The following is a 24,769-nucleotide window of genomic DNA, read 5'->3' as shown; positions in this document are numbered from 1 at the left end:
ATGTGGAGAATCCCCCAAGCCAGGCTGAGCTTCCTCATAAGGTCCACCTATGACACCCTCCCAAGCCCCAGCAACCTCTGTCTGTGGTATGGCTCAGAGGAGTGCTGCCAGCTTTGTAATGCCCCAAATCCTAATCTGCAGCACATCCTATCAAGCTGCAAAACAGCACTAACCCAGGGTCGGTACAGGTTGCGCCACGACTGTGTCCTGCGGAAGCTGGCAGAGATCCTGGAGGTGTGCAGGGCGGAATCAGCCAGGGAGCGCCGACCACTAAAATCAAGACGGCCGATCCACTTTGTCAGAGAGGGAGGAGGGGCCACCAAAATTACGCAACCACAGAGATCAGCCCTGGCAGGCAGTTGCGATTGGAACCTGAGAGCGGACCTCGAACGGCAGCTCAGGTTCCCAACAGAGATCACCACAACCAACCTCCGACCAGACATCATTCTCTGGTCCGCCACAACCCGGGCAGTAATTTTGGCAGAGCTCACTGTCCCGTGGGAGGGAGGAATGGAGGCAGCCCATGAGAGGAAGAAAGATCGCTACCTCGACCTTACAGCCGAATGCAGAGAGGCTGGGTGGTCAGCTGCCAGCTACCCGGTGGAAGTCGGCTGTAGGGGGTTCGTGGGAACATCCACCCAGCGCTTCCTGAAGAGCATGGGAGTCACCGGCCCCAAACTCAGAAATGCTATGAAAGTCCTTGCCGAGGAGGCAGAGCAGGGAAGCTTTTGGCTTTGGTTAAGAAGGAAGGATCAGGCGTGGGGAAAACAAGGGTCCTAGGGTTAGCTGCAGGGGGCAGCGGGGAGACGTCCCTGCTGCCGCTCCACCACCGTGAGATGTTCCGGGATTAATGGAGCGAAACATCAATGAAGGGTGGCTCCCGGCTGATGACCCTGCAGCTACCCGAAATGGCACCGTCGGAGGTGCGGCAAGCAGAAATGCTCAGCAGGCAGTCATTTGCCTGTGCTACCACCTTGAATCATTTTGTAACCAATGTTTTTGTTAATATCTAGCTGTTTAGTTGTCACATTAAAGGTGCACTTGCATGGATTATTTTATTATTTTAGAATGTTTCTGGGGTGCCCTTATAATGTTGGTATGTTTTTTAGATCAAAATGTGTTATAATTTAGAAATAAAAGGCATTATTCCTAGCCATTGTTATTTAATGTGTTATTCACTTAAAAAAACCTAATTACTGTCATTTCCATGTTTCACAGCAGCAGCCCCACCACCCTTTAATACAGCTGCAATGCCTTCCAGCTCTCTGCGCCACTACTCTACTGCATATGAAACAGATCAGATGAATCCTGAAGAAGGATATTCTACAGGTAAACTTTTTTTTCCTGGCAAGCTTTGCTCATCAAAATGATAACTTATGGACAAAAAGAATGAGTTAATCTCTCTCTCTCTCTCCTCTCCCTGGTCTCAGTGCCTTCTGTTGCTATGCCTACTTCTCAACTGCCATCACGCTCTATGGGCCACATCACTGCCATGCCTCAAACATCCAACGAGCATTCTTTCAGGCCCACGTTCAGACTGGGGAAGACGGGCACTGGACCTATTCCTTGCTCTGGTAAAATCCTTTAAATTTAAAACATTCTTTTTCCAATTATATAGATTAAGAAAACTTTTTGGTCTTTAAATGCTTCCTTAATTCTTTTTTGCACATTCTAACCCTGTTAGAAAATCTTAAGGAACAGCAAACGCAGCTTTCCTTTGCTTTCCATAATCTTGCTGCAAGACTAGGGACAGAAACTCCTGTGGCTGAAATGCCTCATGGTATTAATCTTCCACTGGCCACTCTGCCTGAAGTTGAGCAGTTGGAGGAGTGGCTGAAAGATGCAAAAAAACGTACGGGCTAAACAAAACATGGTGTGTTTATTTTTATTATCTAAAGTGTCACAATTTGGTGTTTAATTTTGTTTCAATAAACTGCATTTGGGTTCTAAGTGCTTGCCTCCAATGGACCCTAGTTACTTCACGAGTGCTGTGCAAATTTATTCTCATCTATATTTTCAGATCATTAATCAAAACAGAAAACAGAATGATACAGTTTTATATCATGTATTTTTGTCTTTTCAGATATCTGCTCTGGGTGCTTTGGGAGGACAAAACGTCAAAAACATCACATGGAACATACTGCACAGGCTGTTCTCAGACTCCGTAGCTAAACAAATAAACTGGAAAGGAGTCAATGGGAAGAAGTCTTTTAAAGGAATGCAGACAAGAAGTTTGTTGATCAGTAAGTATCAATAATAATAATTCATTACATTTATATAGCACTTTTGTAGGCACTCAAAGCGCTATACATAGAACGGGGAATCTCCTCAAACACCATCAATGTGCAGCATCCACTTGGATGACGCGACGGCAGCCATATTGCACCAAAACGCTCACCACACACCAGCTTACTGGTGGAGAGGAGACAGTGATGAAGCCAATCAGTATATGGGGATTATTATGAGGCCATGATGGACAAAGCCCAAGGGGCAGATTTGGGCAAGATGCTGGGGTTACACCCCTACTGTTTTTAATTAATTTTTTAAGGACATCCTGGGACTTTTTAATGACCACAGAGAGTCTGGACCTCGGTTTAACGTCTCATCCGAAGGATGGTGCTCTTTGACAGTATAGTGTCCCCATTACTATACTGGGGTGTTAGGACCCACACAGACCACAGGGAGGACACCCCCAGCTGGCCTCACTAACACCTCTTCCAGCAGCAACCTGGCTTTCTCAGGAGGTCTCCCATCCAGGTACTAACCAGGCTCAGCCCTGCTTAGCTTCAGTGGGCAACCAGTCTTGGGCTACAGGGTGATATGGCTGTAGTAAACCATCTCCACAAATAATATTTATGGCTAAGATATAACTATTTCATAAAATTAATTTCGTACTTCAGTAATTCAGTCCCATCAAACTACTTTTGTGATATCTGATTTTGATCAATTTAAAGGAATATTTCACCCAATTTTTCACCCACAGTTCACCCACAGGTATTAAAGGGTTAGTTCACCCAAAAATGAAAATTAAGTCATTAATTACTCACCCCCATGCTGTTCCAACCCCGTAAGACCTTCGTTCATCTTCAGAACACAAATAAAGATATTTTTGATTGAATCTGAGTGCTAGACCAGTCCTACATAGACGGCCTAAGGGACTGGCTCTTGACGGCCCATAAAGTCATTAAAGAAAAGGTTTAAATATTCCATGTGCCTACAGCGGCTCAATTATAAGTTTATCAAGCGACAAGACTACTTTTTGTGCGAAAAAAAAACATAAATAACGACTTTATTCCACTATTCCATTACTTCCTTATGGGCGCATGCGCGAGAACTGAGACGAGGACGTTCTCATTCGTCTACTTCTTGTTACCGGCTGCTCACCGCTTAGGAGTTTTACCGCCACCTACCATATAACTATTTTAAATAACTATAACTAAATAACTATTTTAGACCTACACTACCAGTCAAAAGTTTTCGGACAGTAAGATTTTTAAGAGTTCTTTGGACAACTTTGATGGACTTTTTTGATCAACTTCAAATGTTGACTACTGTACATTATCAAATGTTGAACATTGTCTGTGGCTGTTTTTGTCTGGTTGGTGCTCCGCAAAACAGCGGCCTGTTTTGCCGTTCATTATAGGTCATGGAAATTCATCTTTTTAGTCAGTGAAAGTCAGGAAAAAGTCAGGGAATTTGACATTTGGTTTAGAGTGGGAACCCTGAATAATGGCAGAGAGGAAATAAAGGAGCTGGCTGAAGTTCAGGAAGTAGTGTAGCTGTGCATAAATCCTACTGGTGCCGTCATTGGCATCATCTTTCCCGTGAGTGGGCGTGGTTTCAGCGCAGCCAGTGGACATGCCCCCAGTGTTTGACAGCAGAGTCAAAAAGACACTTTACAGGGACTTTAAAGACTAGTTTACAAATAAAAAAAAAACAGCAGTGTCATAATATTATATTATTAGCCCAAATACAGACAACACAAGTCAACTTAAAATAGGTCAATTTATAGTCGATAAATAGTCTGTCTCTGAACTCTGCTTCAATAAATCTCAACAAAACTAACAGCTTTTTCTTTGTCTTTTGTCTGCAGATGCCTCATGGGAATTAAACGGCAGTTCTGGAGGGGTTTGTTCCATGGCTTTCCTACCCGTTCTGTTCTTGTTGTTTGATGAATTTTTGGGATTCAGCTTTTTGCGACCTCTTCAACTTGTATTTTTGGGACAAATAAAGTGTGTTAGTGCACAGCACTAGCATGTTAATGTTTTCTTTATTGTGTAAATTGAGAAGTTCTGAGATTAAAGTCCATGTAAAGTCAAAATTAAGTATGTGTTCTGAGTTTGTCACACCACAGAAAAATGTGTTATTAGCCACCCAGCCAAATTTGAATGATAAAAAAGCCGGCAAGTACATAAAATAAGCTATCAAAATCATGAAAAAATGAGCAGTTATCTGTTCTCAAACGCTGGCTCTGCTGAAACCACGCCCACTAGCGGGAAAGCTGTTGACGGTGATATTAGCTAATTAGCTTTTGGAGACGGGAGGATGAAAGCTGAGGCGGGAGATCGTCGTTTCGGCCCCGTTCACCAGTAACAGCGGATCATCAGTGAATCCCAGTTGTCTCTGAGGAAAGTTTATAAAACGATCCAGTGTAAAATGATCACTATAGAGGCGGGTGTTGGTGGTGATCCTCAGCTCTTCATCAAGGTTGGCTCTCTAAAAACCTCTTCTTGATGTGATCGTTTTTAGGGAATTTAAATGAAGATACCGATCTGTTTTGTACATGATCGCATCCAGGTAGCCTATGCATGTCCGTGTCGAAGGCATCGCTAGGTAGCAAACTGTAGGCTTAGCTGTAGTAACTAATAGTACTGACAGTCACTCGTGATTGAGCGGTGAATGCGAATGTGCTCGGGGAGTGTTATTGTGTGTTATGGGAGAGATCAGACTCTGTGCATCATCAAATAGGGGCGTGTCCAAGAGCTCATGGGCTCTTGTTTTAGCCCCGTCCAAACAATCCGTAAAATTGCAATGGTGAAAAACTGTTTAACGGTCTAACTCCGTATTTCAGTACTTCACAGTTCACAGACTTTGTAATATGTTTTAGCAATACATATGTAACATTTATAATGTGTTAAGAACTTTTTTGTAGAATTGCCTTTACAGGGACTTTGACTATTTTTGTACCACTGTTTGAAACTTTGTAAGCCCAGCAAGTACTTAAGTGGACTTAATTTAGTTTAACTTAGTTTATAAAATAAAATCTAAAGCTTGTTTTTGTAACTTATCTGAAGAATCAGACAATAAGTTACAGTCTGTTTTGTCTTGTTAAATTAGAAAACTTACTGCATCAAATGTACATTACTATATTTTTCAAGTGAAACTACTTCTACTACAGTAACTGCAAGGAATGTCTTGCTTTCATAAACCAATAACAAGCCACTAATAAACCGCCTTTCTTTCTGAGTATGAACTTTGATTTTAGCAAAATATCAAAAGAAAAGATGCACAGTGGCCCTGTTTTGCATTTTGTTTATTCAAATAAATGGACAATGGATCAAAATAAAAGCCCTTGAATGTCAAATTTGTTTTTTCCCGAATGCATGATTATTGTGAAGTAGTGGATTAGTAAATTAGTGGTAGTGAATTCTTGAAAATTCTAGATATGTATATTACTAGCGTGTCTGTGTACGGTATACAAAATGAGCTAGATTCAAAACAGAGCTGGACCAGATCTGGCCCACATCTGGGCCAAATCTCCATAAAGGAATCCGGAGCTGGCCCAGTTCTGGTCCAGATGAGGAAAAAACGGGTCCGTGCCGGTATTGGCCCGTTGTGCCAAAAGACACCGGCCCGGGTCCGTTGTGCGGATCTGGCCCAGAACTTACGGAGTGTCTGGGCCAGATGATTTTTGCTATCTGGGTGGCCTGAAGCACTTCAAGGATTCCCACTTCAACAACCTCCGCCAGTATAAAGAAGGGTTTGACGATCGACTTCGTCTGAATGAGAGGTCAATTCCTTCTATCGTTGGAGACGACGAACAGAGCATTTCGATAAGCTGTAAATATCGTTAATAAAAATAAAGTACTTTACTTTACTTAAAACACATGGTGGTCATGGTTTAGCAGTACCTTTGTTTTGAAGTAACGTTACACGTCTGCAGTATTGTTCTTGAGTTTCATCAATGGTCATTTAGCTGCTTTTCTGATGCTTTTCTGAACATATCATATTGTCAATACAGATTGTTTGTGGTAAGATTAGACCGTAGTCATTTATCTTGTCAGTGTGCTTGTTTTAACAAGAGAAATAGTCGACTTTCACTAATAACACAAAACAGTTAACTCACATACCAATACATCCATATGATGAAGAGGTTGTTCTGCAGGTTCGTCGTCGTCTTTATCAACTCGCTCGCGTGTAAGGCTTGATGGACAAGTCTTCTGTTGTTGACATTTTATTACCGTGTGAATAAAAATGTTCTTTGAAGGTATCGTATATAATCGTATATCTCTAATCAAACTACAATAATGGCAAAACGTGGGGAATTGAACTGACCGTGAACTCATCGACCTGGAGAGCCGGCGGGGTGCGACGCATCTCCTTTTTATTTAAAGGGGCCGCTTTGAAACGGGTCGCTCAAAGACGCACATCAGAAAAGGGGTTTGTGGAGCTATAATAATGAGGAATTCAGACCCAAGCATTGCAGTTATGTTTTATATAGACCACATCAGTATGATTTATATGTAAAAATGAATGATTTAAAAGCATGATATGTACCCTTTAATATGTTTCATGTCCAAGAATGATTGGAACCAAACAGGCGTTTGACACCATTGACTTCCATAGCAGAAAAAAAGAAAGAAATACTCAATGGTTCCAAAGTTCCAATCTTCCTTTGTGTTCAGCAGAAGACAGAAACTCATACAGGTTTGCAACAAGTTGAGGGCAAGTAAAGGATGACAGAATTTTCATTTTTGGATGGAGTATCCCTTTAATTTAGGACAGCTAAGGGGAGTTGTTACAGGCACAACTTATTGCTTTTATAAAACGGTTACTCAATAAAAATATACATTTTTTATATTTTGTCATTCATAAAATAAACACCAGCAACAAAAAAATATAACGTTGTAACACATATATTCCTCCGCCAAGCAAAGGCAACACATGCAGCAACATATCATCACAAACGGCAGTTGTGCAGTAATACTGATATAATGCGGTCACAGGTGTGTGTGTGTGTGTGTTGAGTAATTTAATACAAACGTGGCTCAACCAATCAGAAATCAAGGACCGGAACTATTTGTTTTATAGAGTCTTCTTCTCTTATTGTTGATGTTTCTGATTCCACTGCATCCGGCTGATTTTCCTCCATCTGGTAAATTGTCTCGCACGGCTCGCTGGTTTTATCTGTTTTTCCAGCGTCCTGATCTAGATTCAGTAGAGGATTCATTTCATGTGATTCTGCTGATGAGTTCTGGTTCTGGTTTGATCCACTGGCTGAAGCTTCATCAGACGCTGCTGCATTCTGGGTTCAGGACAAGACACGTTTTATTTATGCAGGATGGTTTAACATGAAGCAAAGAGCCTTTTATTTTAGCTCAATTATAAAATCTTAAATCAATAAAATCATCTAAAAGATATTGACCTGAGAATCCTGGCCCTGGTTCAATTCGGTGACTGGAATGTCATCAGTTGTCGCTGCTTTCTGTTAAAGATGAATGTAAATGTGTGATAAATACATAAAGTAAATTCAGGTTGATTGTAAATCTCTAATCAATGATACTAACCTGACAACACTGCCAACATTTGGTGTCAGAAATCACTGCGTGTTAAAAGCAGCGGGAGAAAAGAAAATCATCAATGGCATAATGGATATTACTGATTCCTGATACAATACAAATGTCTGCAATAACTTGTTAAATCAGTGTGATTTTTTTTATTATGAATTCAAAAAACATAATGACCAGCCTAAATTACAGTTTTGTTTCAATGGTATTTCACGGTAAATTTGTTTTTTGAACCAATGAGTGTGCAAGTGCAAGATTTCTTTAAAGATGTGAATGCACAATCCAATATTTTCAACATTAGATACCCTGTGTTACACGTGATAACTGTTTTGAGTTTTTTTGTCTAGAGTTGTGATGACATCAAGGTTCTGAAAATAGTAAAGTGATTGTAAATAACAGTAATGTAAATAAGGGCATTAAACTAATTTTGATGATTTATAATAAAACATAATTCTACTGTAGTTGTACTTACAAGGTCCAAACATGGACAAAATCAGCAGAGAAAAAGCAAATATGCTTTCAGAGGAGAAGAGGACGACTCTCAGATCTCCAAATGCACGCTTACCATTAACTGAAGATGAAATCAAAATATTAGTAATCATTAGTAATATTTAAAAGAATACTAACAGCATGAAAGACTAGCACAGTAAAGTGTTGTTCTTCACTCACCCGTTTTCAGTATCAGTTCAGTCATCAGTGTAACAGAGTTCAGTAAAACGACACCAACTGATCCAAACACATACAATGTCTTTTTGGTGTGAAAGGTGAAAGTCAGATCTGTAAAACAGGTATAATTATTTCATTTGTTTTATATGTAACATTAAAATAGTTTTATGACCTAAAGCAAATTAACAATCTTTTTAATTACTGTTATGGAAATTTTAATTATTAGTGAAGATTACTAGGTAGTCTGAGCCATGTGTTTCCATTGAATCCCATGAGTAAAATATAGATGTGTACGTGGTTGTGGGTGACGTTTCAGGACCGGTGACCTTAGGGATGGCCAGTTTTGGCCAGTTCATTTCAGTTTGTGTCCTTAAGTAGAACAGCAGTACGGGCCTTATCTAGGTGGGTGAAAGGTACAGTGGGGGAAGAGGAACTTGAAAAGACAATAACAGCTGTTTCTTACGCAGTGATGATGTTTGACCGGATTTTTGCCACAACATTAACCACTAAAGCAAGTTTCAAAATCAAGTATAACTAATGAATCAGTGACAGTGACAAAATGATTGATTAACCATCAGAATCTGTCTTGAATTCTGTATTGATTCCCACTTTTATTGTCATTTCTCTTTTTGTGAAAGGAGAATTGATTTCATTCTTTTTGAGTGTTTTGACTCCAGTGAAAGAAATTACTGAAAACCAGCGAGCAGTGCGAGACAATTTATTCAGACACACACACACACTCACTCACTCACACACACACACGCATATATATTTATACTCTCACACTCTCTCTCGCACACAAACTCATTATTACACTCTCCCTCTCTAAAAATGCATTTCACATAAGAATGTGTAGTGGAGCGGCTAAGTGCTTATGTTTGGCAGAATCGTTCAGTTTATGATACAAGCGTGAAAATTGGCATGAGCAGTCTCCATGGGTCACTTGACAAGAAAATTGTCCGAGCCACTTGAAATTTCAAGATGGCGGCCATTTTTCAAGATGGCCGACACCTTAGTGGAGCAGTTAAGTGATATAGTGGTTTATTTGGTGATACAAGCATGAAAATTGGCATGAGCAGTCTCTGATGTTCACTAGACAATAAGCCACCCACAGCTACTTGAAATTTAAAGATGGCGGCCATTTTTCAAGATGTTTTCATTTTTCATTTTTCAACACCTAAGTGGAGCAATTAGACTTAAGAAATCATTTAGTTGGTGATACAAGCATGAAAATTGCCATGAGGTGTCTCAAAGGGTCATTTGACAAGAAACTGCCCAAAGCTACTTGAAATTTCAAGATGGTGGCCTTTTTTTCAAGATTACCACCATAGAGGAGTTAAGCAATATAATTGTTTAGTTAGTGACATAAGCATGCAAATTGATATGAGCAGTCTCTAAGGGTTGCTTGACAAGAAAACACTCTCAGCCACTTGAAATTTCTATTTTCAAGATGGCCGACCCCTGGATCCTCAAATCAAAGAACAACTTTTAACTCATCAAAATACAGTTGTGTTGATTTGTTGATTATAGATAGATTAGACAAGAGTGAATATCTCCACTACCAGGGCACACTGTTGATATATCAATGTGTTTTCTATGCCATTACCTTCATCTAGTTGGGTTGGACTAGGTAAGATAGAAGTAAGATAAGCAGAGCATTGATCTTATGAAATAATGGAACATTTCTTGCAATGGTATCATAACCAGTACGATCGTGCTCTCTGTTGAATAAACTTGGATGAATGAGTTTTTCCTTGGTGTCCTGCTGACAAATGAAACATCTGTCCCTGTTAGTTTTCTCAACTGTAATGATGGCTTCTGCCATGTCTGCAGCAAATGTATAAGCAGAGGCCGAGGGTTTATCCTTTTACCACCTTTTACAAGGAACTCTGATGTATGGGATACAACTAAGTTCATGCCTTAACCCTACACTTAGTCCGATCGTTCATCCAATGGCATTTATATCCCGTGCGATCTGTACACCATCCGGTTAAAGGGGTCATGACATGGTTTTTGTTTTGTTTTATTATGTTCCCTTAGGTGCAATTATAGTATTACTTTAGTTTTTGGACAAAAAAACGTTTTTGATTTATGACCTTTTCCCACCCTATTTCCCACCCTCATCCTCTGATTCAAACAGTCTGTTTTGGAGTTGTTTCCCCTTTAAGAGTTCAGTGTTAACACCCACTGTTATGATTGGCTAACGTCATTGCTTATGCATAAATTATTATCACCCCCTAGTCAGAACATGTACGGATTCCGTGGAACGGTTTATAGTAGCGGGTGCTGCCGATTGATGCGAGCGAGGCGATGCCTCTTGAAATTATACAACCCTATAGAGCTGGTAAGTCCCGCCCCTTCCACTAACCCCGCTGGACCTCTAGGTTGAAAAACCGTCAATGCAAGTGAATGAGAGAAAATAATTATTTTCTAATCCTGTTTGAATTGTGCAATGAATGTAACATATGTTGTCTGATTTTATCATATTGATTTTATCTCCAATCCTAATCAAACACACCTGAAGCAACCAATTAAGGTCTTCAGGGTCACTTGGAAATTAAAGGCAGGTGTGTTTAATTAGGGTTGGAGATGAACTGTGCAGGACAGTCGATCGGCAGGAGCAGGGTTGGGCACCCCTGATCTAAAACATATCAAATAAAATGACACCAAATCATCCTTGATGAAAAAAAACAAAAAACATTTCTATCGGAAAATTGATTTGAGGATCCAGGGGTCGGCCATCTTGAAAATAGAAATTTCAAGTGGCTGAGAGTGTTTTCTTGTCAAGCAACCCTTAGAGACTGCTCATACCAATTCGCATGCTTATGTCACTAACTAGACAATTATATCACTTAACTGCTCCATATAGGTGGTGGTAATCTTGAAAAAAAGGCCGCCATCTTGAAATTTCAAGTAGCTGTGGGCAGTTTCTTGTCAAATGACCCTTTGAGACTGCTCATGGCAATTTTCATGCTTGTATCACCAACTAAATGATTTCTTAAGTCAAATTGCTCCACTAAGGTGTCGGCCATCTTGAAAAATGGCCGCCATCTTGAAATTTCAAGTGGCTCGGACAATTTTCTTGTCAAGTGACCCATGGAGACTGCTCATGCCAATTTTCATGCTTGTATCATAAACTGAACGATTATATCACTTAGCCGCTCCACTAGTGTTACATTTAGCAGTCTTATATATTCACATGAAAATAAGCACTATCTCTATCTCTCTCTCACACACACTTTCTCACACACGCACACACTTTCACACACTCTCTCTCTCTCTCTCTCACACACTGACACAAACATTCACATAAACACACTCACACAAACACACACGCAGTGATTTTGTGAAAGTGGCACTTAAAGTTAGCCTGGTAATACCAGACTCTGCTACTTCACTTTGCTTCGTAGACAGAGTCTGGAATGGCATAATAGAGAAGTGTTTTCTCTCTCGAAAGGGGGCGCTTCTCTGAAGTTTAAAATCATTGGTTACCCATAAGCCAATCAGATAAGTTTATTTATGACGTATGTTATGCGCCGATGTATTTCACATGTATTTTGTTCATTGAGCACCGACAGTGAGGAGTCCCCAACAGAATTGTACATTCGCTTAAAAGACTTGTTCTCAAAGTGGGTCAAGTTGGACATGAGCAGTAAAACCGAGATAATGGAGACCTTGGTATTGGAGCAGTATATGAGAGTGCTGTATCCGGAGGTGAGGATCTGGGTGAAGGAGAGAAATCCCAGTACCGCAGGAGAAGCAGCTGACCTGGTAGAATCCTATATAGCAGCGCGAAAGGGATCTTCTGGGACCTTCCGGTACGCTGGTGTCTTCTCGGAGGCAAGAGGTAAGTCTGTGGGGTCAGGGGGTAGTTCGTTCTCTCAAACTAAAGCCCAAAGTTTTAAAGTCACTGATCCAAAGCCTTCACTGCCGGTAGTCACACAGCAGATGCCTAGAAGCGATATAGTATGTTATAATTGTGGAGAGGTAGGACAACCTAGCCCACATTGCCCGGTGAGAAAACCCAAAGCTGCCAGTTTGTGTTATGTGCCCCAGTCTAGCCCTAAGATAGTGTTGAAGCCAGATAAGGAGCCCACTATTTCAGTGTTATTAAATGGTAAGTTGCTGACGGCGTTGGTAGATACAGGATGTACACGTACGTTAGTACAGTCACAATATATAGCTAGAGAGTCATGGACTGAGGAAACCGTAACGGTTTGTTGTGTACATGGAGATAAGTCAGAATTACCTACTACTGAGGTGTATTTGGAGGTTAACAAGCAGTCATTTTTGATGAATGTAGGTGTTACCACAAACCTGCCCTATCCCGTGTTGCTAGGAACTGATATGCCCATATTAGCAGACTTAGTGCAGGAGACAGCTTGGTGTGGGATAGTTACTAGAGCGCAGGCGAAAAAGCATACCCAGATAGCACAAACTGAAGATTCGATAGATGGCACTCTGCAGGATATGCCATTTTTTCTGGAAGAAAGTCTAGCTGAAGAAGGGTTGTCTGAGGAAGATAGATTGGACAAACGCAGGAAAAAAGTGGCAGATTTGATGGATAGCTCACAACAGACAAAGTTTGAGTGGGAAGAACCAGAGATTGCTGAGTCAGAGTTTGTCATACCCAGTGAATTAGGACAGCTTCAGAAAGAGGATGCTACTTTGTCTGAATGTTTTGGGAAAGTTAGCAAAGATGCAACTGTGAGTTCATTGTATGGTGAGACATTTATGGTGGAACAAGGTCTTCTTTACAGACAGAGTGAAAAGGAAGGTTTGCAGTTAGTGGTACCCAAATCTCAGCGCAGAAATGTGTTAGAGCTCAGCCATTCAATTCCTTGGTCAGGTCATATGGGATTCAGGAAGACATTGAGGAGAGTTTCTAAACGTTTTTATTGGCCCGGTATGTATACTGAGGTGAAAGAATACTGCAAAACCTGTCCTGAGTGTCAGTTAGCAGTTGGTAGGGCACCTGCAAAGGCACCTCTTGTTCCGATACCTGCAGTAGATACACCTTTTGAGAGGATAGGGGTGGACATTGTTGGACCGGTGGAGAGAAGTCAGAAAGGGAACCGTTTTATCTTGGTGGTTTGTGATTATGCAACCAGATACCCCGAGGCCTACCCTTTAAGAGACGTTACTGCAAAACAGATTGCAGCTGCACTGTTAAACTTCTTCTCACATGTAGGCATTCCTAAAGTAGTTTTGACTGACCAAGGCCCCAATTTCATGAGTCGTACCCTAAAACAAGTCTATCAGTTACTGGGCATTAAGAGAGTTCGGACTACTCCATATCACCCCCAGACTGATGGTCTGGTAGAAAGATTTAATCAGACCTTAAAAGGAATGTTGAAGAAGTTTGTGTCTGAGAATGGAAAAGACTGGGACAAATGGCTGCCTTACCTTTTGTTTGCTTACCGTGAAGTTCCTCAAGCATCCACCGGGTTTTCTCCTTTTGAATTACTGTTTGCTCACCAGATTCGGGGTCCACTGGACGTTTTGAAAGACAGTTGGGAAGCCAATGACAAGCCCACCAAGCAGAACATTCTTTCGTACATCCTCAAAATGAGAGAGAAGTTGCAACTGGCATCCACCCAGGCACGGGAGAGTGTGCAGGAGTCACAAGTGAAACAGAAGATATGGTATGACCAGAAGGCCAGGTCCCGAACTTTCCAAGCAGGAGAGCAAGTGTTGTTGTTACTTCCAACGTCAGAGAACTGACTGTTGGCCAAATGGCAAGGCCCATATCAAGTGAGGAAGAAAGTTGGTCCAGTAACGTATGAAATAGAAATGCCATCCAGAAATAAACCTTTGCAGACTTTTCACGTTAATATGTTGAAAAAGTGGCACAGTCCGCCTGCACAGCCAGAACCAGTAAGAGCAGAGGTGAAGGACCTCTTAGTAAGGGCAGTACAGGAAGAGGACGAAGTAGAGGAGCAGTTCTTGCCTGTTGGTGGAAGTGAGTACCCTTTAAATCTTCAGCATTTGACAGTGGAACAAAGAAGTCAGTTGCAAAATTGTATACCTGAGCAGCTGTTCCAGGACACACCTGGGAAGACAGATCTGGTACAACATCACATTTATTTGAAGGATGTGAAACCGATTCGACAACCAGTGTACAGAGTTCCAGAAAGGCTGGTGCCTATCATGAAGCAAGAGTTGGAAGTTATGCAGAAACTAGAGGTCATAGAACCATCAGTAAGCGAGTGGAACAACCCCATTGTGCTGGTGCCAAAAAAAGATGGGTCCCTAAGGTTCTGTTTGGACTTTAGAAAACTCAATTCGGTGAGCAAATTTGATCCTTACCCTATGCCCAGAGTCGATGATTTAATTGAAAAGCTTGGCAGTGCACAATACCTCACAACTCTTGATCTGTGCAAAGGTTATTGGCAAGTGCCCTTAAGTCCAGACAGTAAAGAGTTTACAGCGTTCAAGACTCCATTTGGGCACTATCAATTCCGCGTGCTTCCTTTCGGACTACATGGGGCTCCTGCGACTTTTCAGAGGATGATCGATCAGATCCTTAGTGGAACTGAGAAATACGCAGCGGCATATTTGGATGACATCATTATCTTCAGTAGGACATGGCAGGGTCATCTGATACATCTCAAGGAGGTGTTAACTCGAATAAAAAATGCTGGTCTTACTATTCGCTCAGACAAGTGCACAATAGCTAAGGCAGAGACCTGTTATCTTGGTCATGTGCTGGGGCATGGAGTCATACGCCCTCAGGTTGGGAAGGTGGAGGCCATTAAACAGGCTGAGCGGCCTGTAACCAAGAAGCAAGTAAGGTCGTTCCTTGGCCTGGTGGGGTGGTATAGACGCTTTATCCCGAACTTTTCTGAAAAAGCCTTAGCCCTTACTGAGCTCACAAGGAAGAACAAACCCAACAAGCCTAATTGGACTGCAGACTGTGAGCGTGCTTTTATGTACTTGAAAGATGCTTTATGTGAAGAGTCAGTGTTGCAGAGTCCGGAGTTTGACCAAGTTTTTACAGTGCAGACTGATGCTTCACAATTTGGCCTTGGGGCTGTACTTTTGCAGGGAGAGCAAGGACACTTAAGACCCATTGCTTTTATCAGCAGGAAACTCCTTCCACGAGAGACACGGTATTCAACCGTAGAGAAGGAATGCCTGGCGGTCAAATGGGCCTTGGACTCTTTCAGGTACTACCTAATGGGTAGGAGGTTTAAATTAGAAACTGATCATCGGGCACTGGTTTGGCTGGGCCGAATGAAAGACACGAATGCTCGTATAACACGGTGGTTCCTGGCTCTGCAGCCATTCGACTTTGAGGTTGTCTATCGGACTGGCTCGGAAAACTGCACCGCAGATTTCCTCTCCAGGACACCACGAGTGGTGTCTGGGGAAGGGGGAGGAAATGTCACAGGGTAAGCCTGCGACTGTGCATGGACACACACACATACACATGCACGTTACGCGCATACACCGGCGTCATGTATTACAGTCTGTTAGCCGACATATATTTATGTATGCATTGACCTGTGTGACATTTGATATCATTGTGTTGCAAACTTGTATGATGGTCTGTGTGTAGTTTTATCTGAGTAATGACCACTAGTAATCGTATACGAGTGAATAGAAGTGTTTAATAGAAGTGTTTTTCTCATGCGGGAATGAATCACCACCACGAGTATTTGATTAACATATTTTATTGATTAAAGTGGAAGAGATATAGAAGATGCTTACCATGTTGTGATGAGTCGTTGGCCAAATCTGTTCGGTTGAACATCCGGTCTATTTATAGGTCTTGTGTCCGCGCCAGCTAGTGGCGCGTTCATGTGAGTGACGTCACCGGAGAGTTTATTCTCATAGTTTTTAAGTTATGGGTTTTCTTTGAATATATATATATATATATATATATATACACTCACCGGCCACTTTATTAGGTACACCTGTCCAACTGCGCGTTAACACTTAATTTCTAAGCAGCCAATCACATGGCGGCAACTCAGTGCATTTAGGCATGTAGACATGGTCAAGACAATCTCCTGCAGTTCAAACCGAGCATCAGTATGGGGAAGAAAGGTGATTTGAGTGACTTTGAACGTGGCATGATTGTTGGTGCCAGAAGGGCTGGTCTGAGTATTTCAGAAACTGCTAATCTACTGGGATTTTCACGCACAACCATCTCTAGGGTTTACAGAGAATGGTCCGAAAAAGAAAAAACATCCAGTGAGCGGCAGTTCTGTGGGCGGAAATGCCTTGTTGATGCCAGAGGTCAGAGGACAATGGCCAGACTGGTTCGAGCTGATAGAAGGGCAACAGTGACTCAAATAACCACCCGTTACAACCAAGGTGGGCAGAAGAGCATCTCTGAACACACAGTACGTCGAACTTTGAGGCAGATGGGCTACAGCAGCAGAAGACCACACCGGGTGCCACTCCTTTCAGCTAAGAACAGGAAACTGAGGCTACAATTTGCACAAGCTCATCGAAATTGGACAATAGAAGATTGGAAAAACGTTGCCTGGTCTGATGAGTCTCGATTTCTGCTGCGACATTCGGATGGTAGGGTCAGAATTTGCCGTCTACAACATGAAAGCATGGATCCATCCTGCCTTGTATCAACGGTTCAGGCTGGTGGTGGTGGTGTCATGGTGTGGGGAATATTTTCTTGGCACTCTTTGGGCCCCTTGGTACCAATTGAGCATCGTTGCAACGCCACAGCCTACCTGAGTATTGTTGCTGACCATGTCCATCCCTTTATGACCACAATGTACCCAACTTCTGATGGCTACTTTCAGCAGGATAATGCGCCATGTCATAAAGCTGGAATCATCTCAGACTGGTTTCTTGAACATGACAATGAGTTCGCTGTGCTCAAATGGCCTCCACAGTCACCAGATCTCAATCCAATAGAGCATCTTTGGGATGTAGTGGAACGGGAGATTCGCATCATGGATGTGCAGCCGACAAATCTGCGGCAACTGTGTGATGCCATCATGTCAATATGGACCAAACTCCCTGAGGAATGCTTCCAGCACCTTGTTGAATCTATGCCGCGAAGAATTGAGGCAGTTCTGAAGGCAAAAGGGGGTCCAACCCGTTACTAGCATGGGGTACCTAATAAAGTGGCCGGTGAGTGTATATACTTGTGGATATGATTTATTACATATATGTTTATTTGTATTTATTACTTTTGTTATTGCTTTTGTTTTCTTCATTATTATTATTATTATTATGCATTCCTGTAAGTGTATGAAATGTGTTACCTTTAAGGTGGTATGTTCCAGAGTAGGAGGAGTCAGGGCTATAAAATGACTCCAGAAAGTTATTAGGGCAGTCAGAGATAGGAGGTGAAGGAGAGGTCTAGACAGACCATGGACTGCTCGTGAGTTTGTAACTCTGGGAAAATACTACTTATGTAGTGTTTTTGCACAGGTCAGGTTATGCTCTTTTGCTTGGCCTTATGTTGTGCAGTCTTATATTTGGTTGCCTCTAAGTTTTTGTTTTGTTTTTCTGTTTTTCCCACAAATTCTGAGTGACTGTCACCCTGCACTGCAATAAAAGCACTGATTAACCCTGACCAACTGTTTCCTCTGTCAATGGGAACCTCCAACCGCTCAAGGCGTTCATAACAATTTGTCCTTGTTATAATGATTTGGAAAAATAAAAACGGCTGCATCTGTGTTGATGAGAGAATCAAAAGTGTATGCGCGTTGTGCAAGCTACATAATGGCCAAGCATGCTGGTTTTTGCTGGTGTTACGTCCCCAGAGAACTGGGTACGTATTATAGTGATTTTCTTTTCTGGCATTCTTGTGTTTTTCTTCTTACAGGTAAGATGGCTTCTGTAACCATTCCAGCAACTGATTGGTGGTTCAACGGCTGATTGGATCTTGGAACTCCTCCTACTCGTCAGTGGCTGCAGCTGGCTGGGCTCTTTAAAAAGCCTAGTTTTGGATCTGTTCACTCTCTGCTCTGGGCTTTGCACTCTGCTTTGGGCTTTGCACTCTGTTCCTGCTGTTAGTGTGGTTGGTATCCCTTTTTGGGAAACATTGTGAGTTGTAGATAACTTTATTGTTGTCTATTTTGAGATTAGGATTGGAACATTTGACAATGCTTTTGATAATGTTGTAATCTGATTTGTTAGCTAGTAACACTAGCTTTGTGTTCCACTTTTGGAACTTGAGCAGCAGGACTGAGTTTGTTGTTTGTGAATTATTAGTGGTGCTTGCTGAAAGCAAGGCAACACTATTACTATTGTGTTTTTTGAGTCGGCCCAAAAGTTTGACGCGCTACTCCTCCCGCAGTTTTTGTCACACACCCATGAATGAGGTCTCAAATCGTGCGGAATATTCGGGAATGGTGTGCTATGACTTTTCTAAGCGATCGGGGGTACGATGTTCGCCCGAAGGGCGAACAAATTTCCCAAAAATCCCATAGACTTAACATTGCGACAAACTTTGACGACTCATAGCTCCGAGCGAGGATTTCACAGAAGCCTGCGATTTACCACATTTGAAGAGGCTGACAGGCTCTGTAAGAAAATACCTCACAATGGGGTAAAAGTTGCACCCCTGGGGGGCAGGAGCTGCCCAAATTTTCCCCATTGACCCCCATGTTATTTATTATTCTTCTTCTTCTTATTATTCTGGCCACTTTTTGGTTCGCTACTCCTCCCGCAGCTTTTGTCACAGACCCATGGGTGAGGTGTCAAATCGACCGGCTCATTTAGGAGAGGTGTGCTATGACTTTTCTAAGAGATCGGAGGTACGATGGTCGCCCCAGGGGCGAAAAACGGCCAAAAAAAATCCCATAGACTTAACATTGCGAAAAAATTTGACGAGTCATAGCTCTGAGCACGGATTTCGCAGAAACCAGCAATTTACCACATTTGAAGAGGCTGACAGGCTCTTTAAGAAAATACCTCACAATGGGGTAAAAGTTGCACCCCTGGGGGGCAGGAGCTGCCCAAAATTTTGCCAAAATCCCCATAGACTTAACATTGCGAAAAAATTTGACGAGTCATAGCTCTGAGCGAGGATTTCGCAGAAACCTGCAATTTACCACATTTGAAGAGGCTGACAGGCTCTGTAAGAAAATACCTCACAATGGGGTAAAAGTTGCACCCCTTGGGGGCAGGAGCTCCCCAAATTTTTCCCATTGAAAAATTTCTAGTATAGCATTTTACTATTCCAGGAAAAAGTTTGGAGCACTCCTACATCCACAGTTTTTGTCACAGACCAATGAATGAGGCATCAAATCGTGCGGCCTATTGAAGAGAAGTGTCCTATCACTTTTATCAGAGATCGGGGGTACGGTGTTCGACCCAGGGGCGAACAAATTTCCAAAAAATCCCATAGACTTAACATTGAGACAAACTTTGACGACTCGTAGCTCCAAACAAGGATATCGGACAAACGTGAGATTTGCCACATTTGAAGAGGCTGGCAGGCTCTTTAAGAACATACCACACAATGGGGTAAAAGTTGCACCCCTGGGGGGCAGGAGCTGCCCAAAGTTTCCCCATTGACTTACTATGGTGAAGGACGTCCCATCAAATGCATGTGTTTTTCCTACTATGGTAAATTGCATAGGGATTTTGTATTGAACATAGCTCTGGATCAGAGTGTCATAGAGACAAGGGGGCGGGCTCATTTTACTCAGATTACCAATCAGTCTCTCAGGATCATTGTGAAGCTATTAAGCCACGCCCTAGCAACCATTTAGAGCACCTTAGTAACAACTCCCATAGACTTCCATTGAAAGAGATCAAATGGATATCTCAGGATATAAGTGTCATAGAAACATGAGGGTGGGCTCGTTTGACTTGGGCCAGCAAACAGCCAATCATGAATCACCTCAACAATTTCTGGCCATGCCCTAGCAACCATTATCGAGCACCTTAGCAACCAAAATCCAAAGAGGGATATCTTCCATTCTGAATGTCATAGAGGCATGGGAGTTGGTTTATATCATTCATACTGACAAGCAGCCTTTGGAGTTTCATGATTGGCAGCTACCAAGCCACTCCCTAGCAACCAAACAGAGTACCCTAGCAACCATTTTGCAAGACTTTATCTCTGCATCAAAACATCGTATAGAGATGGGGGTTGGTTCATACATTCACATTGACTTTGGAGCTTCATGATTGGCAGCTGCCAAGCCACTCCCTAGCAACCAAACAGAGTACCCTAGCAACCGTTTTTCAAGACCTATATCTCTGCATCAAAACATCGTATAGAGATGGGGTTTGGCTCTTTTTACTCATGTTAGCAAACATGACTTGCTACATGCTACACATGCTAGCAGTGAATAGCTACATGCTAATATTGATTAGCTAAGTGCTAAATCATGCCATGAATGTTATAAAAACTCTATAGTAACCATATGTGAACACTACCAACCATCTAGTAACACCATAGCAACCACCCAGAATACCATAGCAACCACCTAGCAACACCCTAGCAACCACACAGAATACCATAGCAACCACCTAGCAACACCCTAGCAACCACACAGAACACCCTAGCAACCGCCTAGCAACACCCTAGCAACCAACCAGAACACCTAGCAACACCCTAGCAACCACCCAGAACACCCTAGCAACCACCTACCAATACCCTAGCAACCATCTATAACACCCTAGCAACCACCCAGAACACCCTAGCAACCGCCTAGCAACACCCTGGCAACCATACAGAACACCCTAGCAACCACATAGCAACACCCTAGCAACCACCCAGAACACCCTAGCAACCACCTAGCAACACCCTGGAAACCATCTATAACACCCTAGCAACCACCTAGAACACCTTAGCAACCACCTAGCAACACCCTAGCAACCACTCAGAACACCCTAGCAACCACCTAGCAACACCATAGCAACCACCCAGAACACCCTAGCAACCGCCTAGCAACACCCTAGCAACCACACAGAACACCCTAGCAACCACCTAGCAACACCCTAGCAACCACCCAGAACACCCTAGCAACCACCCAGAACACCCTAGCAACCGAGCGAGCTTTTTGCCACTGCAAGCACCACTTCACATTTTCCTCTGGAAATGTACATTCTAGTTAGTGGTGCTTGCTGAAAGCAAGGCAACACTATTACTATTGTGTTTTCTGAGCCGGCCAAAAAGTTTGGCACGCTACTCCTCCCGCAGTTTTTGTCACACACCCATGAATGAGGTCTCAAAACGTGCGTAATATTCGGGAATGGTGTGCTATGACTTTTCTAAGCGATCGGGGGTACGATGTTCGCCCGAAGGGCGAACAAATTTCCCAAAAATCCCATAGACTTAACATTGCGACAAACTTTGACGAATCATAGCTCCGAGCGAGAATTTTGCAGAAGCCTGTGATTTACCACATTTGAAGAGGCTGACAGGCTCTGTAAGAACATACCTCACAATGGGGTAAAAGTTGCACCCCTGGGGGGCAGGAGCTGCCCAAACTTTCCCCCATTGACCCCAATGTTATTTATTTATTTTTTTTTTTTCAACTTCCGTGCGTTTTTTGGCACGCTACTCCTCCCGCAGCTTTTGTCACAGACCCATGGGTGAGGCGTCAAATCGACCGGCTTATTTAGGAGAGGTGTGCTATGACTTTTCTAAGCGATCGGGGGTGCGATGGTCGCCCCAGGGGCGAAAAACGGCCAAAAAAAATCCCATAGACTTAACATTACGACAAACTTTGACGAGTCATAGCTCTGAGATCGGATTTCGCAGAAACCTGTGATTTACCACATTTGAAGAGGGTGACAGGCTCTGTAAGAAAATACCTCACAATGGGGTAAAAGTTGCACCCCTGGGGGGCAGGAGCTGCCCAAAATTTTCCAAAAATTCCCATTGAAAATTTTCTAGTATAGCATTTTACTATTCCAGGAAAAAGTTTGGCGCACTCCTACGTCCACAGTTTTTGTCACAGACCCATGAATGAGGCATCAAATCGTGCGGCCTATTGAGGAGAATTGTCATATGACTTTTATAAGAGATCAGGGGTACGGTGCTCGCCCCAGGGGCGAACAAATTTCCAAAAAATCCCATAGACTTAACATTGCGACAAACTTTGACGACTCATAGCTCCGAACAACGATTTCGGAAAAACGTGTGATTTGCCACATTTGAAGAGGCTGGCAGGCTTTTTAAGAATATACCTCACAATGGGGTAAAAGTTGCACCCCTGGGGGGCAGGAGCTGCCCAAAGTTTTCCCCATTGACTTAATATGGTGAGGGACGTCCCATCAAATGCATGTGTTTTTCCTACTATGGTAAATTGCATAGGGATTTTGTATTGAACATAGCTCTGGATCACAGTGTCATAGAGACAAGGGGGCGGGCTCATTTTACTCAGACGACCAATCAGTCTCTCAGCATCATTGTGAAGCTATTAAGCCACGCCCTAGCAACCATTTAGAGCACCTTAGCAACAACTCCCATAGACTTCCATTAAAAGAGATCAAAGGGATATCTCAGGATATAAGTGTCATAGAAACATGAGGGTGGGCTCGTTTGACTTGGGCCAGCAAACAGCCAATCATGAATCACCTCAACAATTTCTGGCCATGCCCTAGCAACCATTGTAGAGCACCTTAGCAACCAAAATCCAAAGAGGGATATCTTCCATTCTGAATGTCATAGAGGCATGGGAGTTGGTTTTTATCATTCATACTGACAAGCAGCCTTTGGAGTTTCATGATTGGCAGCTACCAAGCCACTCCCTAGCAACCAAACAGAGTACCCTAGCAACCATTTTGCAAGACTTTATCTCTGCATCAAAACATCGTATAGAGATGGGGGTTGGTTCATACATTCACATTGACTTTGGAGCTTCATGATTGGCAGCTGCCAAGCCACTCCCTAGCAACCAAACAGAGTACCCTAGCAACCATTTTGTAAGACCTACATCTCTGCATCAAAACATCGTATAGAGATGGGGGTTGGCTCTTTTTACTCATGCTAGCAAACATGACTTGCTACATGCTACACATGCTAGCAGAGAATAGCTACATGCTAATATTGATTAGCTAAGTGCTAAATCATGCCAAGAAAATGCTACAAATTTCATAGTAACCATCTGTGACAACTACCAACCACCTATACCAGAACATCCAAGCAACGTTAGCAACATCCTAGCAACCACCCAGAATACCCTAGCAACCACCTAACAACACCATAGCAACCACCCAGAACACCCTAGCAACCACCAAGAACACCCTAGCAACCACCCAGAATACCCTAGCAACTGCCTAACAACACCATAGCAACCACCCATAACACCCTAGCAACCACCCAGAATACCCTAGCAACCACCTAGCAACACCCTAGCAACCACTCAGAACACCCTAGCAACCGCTTAGCAACACCATAGCAACCACCCAGAACACCCTAGCAACCACCTAGCAACACCCTAGCAACCACACAGAACACCCTAGCAACCACCTAGCAACACCCTAGCAACCACCTAGCAACCACCCTAGCAACCAGCCATAACACCCTAGCAACCGGGTGGTGAGTTTTGCCACTGCAAGCACCACTTCACATTTTCCTCTGGAAATGTACATTCTAGTTAGTGGTGCTTGCTGAAAGCAAGGCAACACTATTACTATTGTGTTTTTTGAGTCGGCCCAAAAGTTTGGCACGCTACTCCTCCCGCAGTTTTTGTCACACACCCATGAATGAGGTCTCAAAACGTGCGGAATATTCGGGAATGGTGTGCTATGACTTTTCTAAGCGATCGGGGGTACGATGTTCGCCCGAAGGGCGAACAAATTTCCCAAAAATCCCATAGACTTAACATTGCGACAAACTTTGACGACTCATAGCTCCGAGCGAGAATTTCACAGAAGCCTGCGATTCACCACATTTGAAGAGGCTGACAGGCTCTGTAAGAACATACCTCACAATGGGGTAAAAGTTGCACCCCTGGGGGGCAGGAGCTGCCCAAATTTTCCCCATAGACCCCAATGTTATTTATTATTCTTATTCTTATTCTTATTGTTCCGCCGTTTTTCTGTTCGCTACTCCTCCCGCAGCTTTTGTCAGAGACCCATGGGTGAGGCGTCAAATCGACCGGCTTATTTAGGAGAGGTGTGCTATGACTTTTATAAGCGATCGGGGGTACGATGTTCGCCCCAGGGGCGAAAAACGGCCCAAAAAATCCCATAGACTTAACATTACGACAAATTTTGGCGACTCATAGCTCTGAGCGAGAATTTCGCAGAAATGTGTAATTTACCACATTTGAAGAGGCTAACAGGTTCTTTAAGAAAATACCTCACAATGGGGTAAAAGTTGCACCCCTGGGGGGCAGGAGCTCCCCAAATTTTTCCCATTGAAAATT

At 42.8% G+C, this 24,769-nt stretch overlaps 1 protein-coding gene across 6 annotated transcripts in view; it reads right to left on the bottom strand.

Annotated features, from left to right (window-relative positions):
- Nucleotides 1-6,965: 6,965 nt before the first annotated feature.
- Nucleotides 6,966-24,769, bottom strand: part of LOC120488821 (uncharacterized) — a 50,833-nt gene continuing 33,029 nt past the window's right edge. For 5 of the 6 annotated variants that reach the window (XM_039685478.2, XM_089128948.1, XM_089128949.1 and 2 more), the window contains 5 exons: nucleotides 8,457-8,564; nucleotides 8,260-8,358; nucleotides 7,788-7,822; nucleotides 7,646-7,705; nucleotides 6,966-7,525 (listed from right to left, as the gene is read on the bottom strand). In XM_039685478.2, the coding sequence (XP_039541412.2) occupies nucleotides 7,277-7,525; nucleotides 7,646-7,705; nucleotides 7,788-7,822; nucleotides 8,260-8,358; nucleotides 8,457-8,564 (551 nt within the window). In that variant the 3' untranslated portion in view covers nucleotides 6,966-7,276. Of the gene's footprint in view, nucleotides 7,526-7,645; nucleotides 7,709-7,787; nucleotides 7,823-8,259; nucleotides 8,359-8,456; nucleotides 8,565-24,769 lie in introns of all 6 variants that reach the window. The other variant, XM_039685479.2, reaches the window with a different exon arrangement.

The sequence above is a fragment of the Pimephales promelas genome, chromosome 3 (genome assembly GCF_988280905.1).
Source record: "Pimephales promelas chromosome 3, fPimPro1.hap1.1, whole genome shotgun sequence".
NCBI classification, from domain to species: Eukaryota; Metazoa; Chordata; class Actinopteri; order Cypriniformes; family Leuciscidae; genus Pimephales; species Pimephales promelas.
The sequence above is the reverse complement of the archived record's forward strand: the minus strand, read 5'-3'. Positions and strand labels throughout refer to the sequence as shown.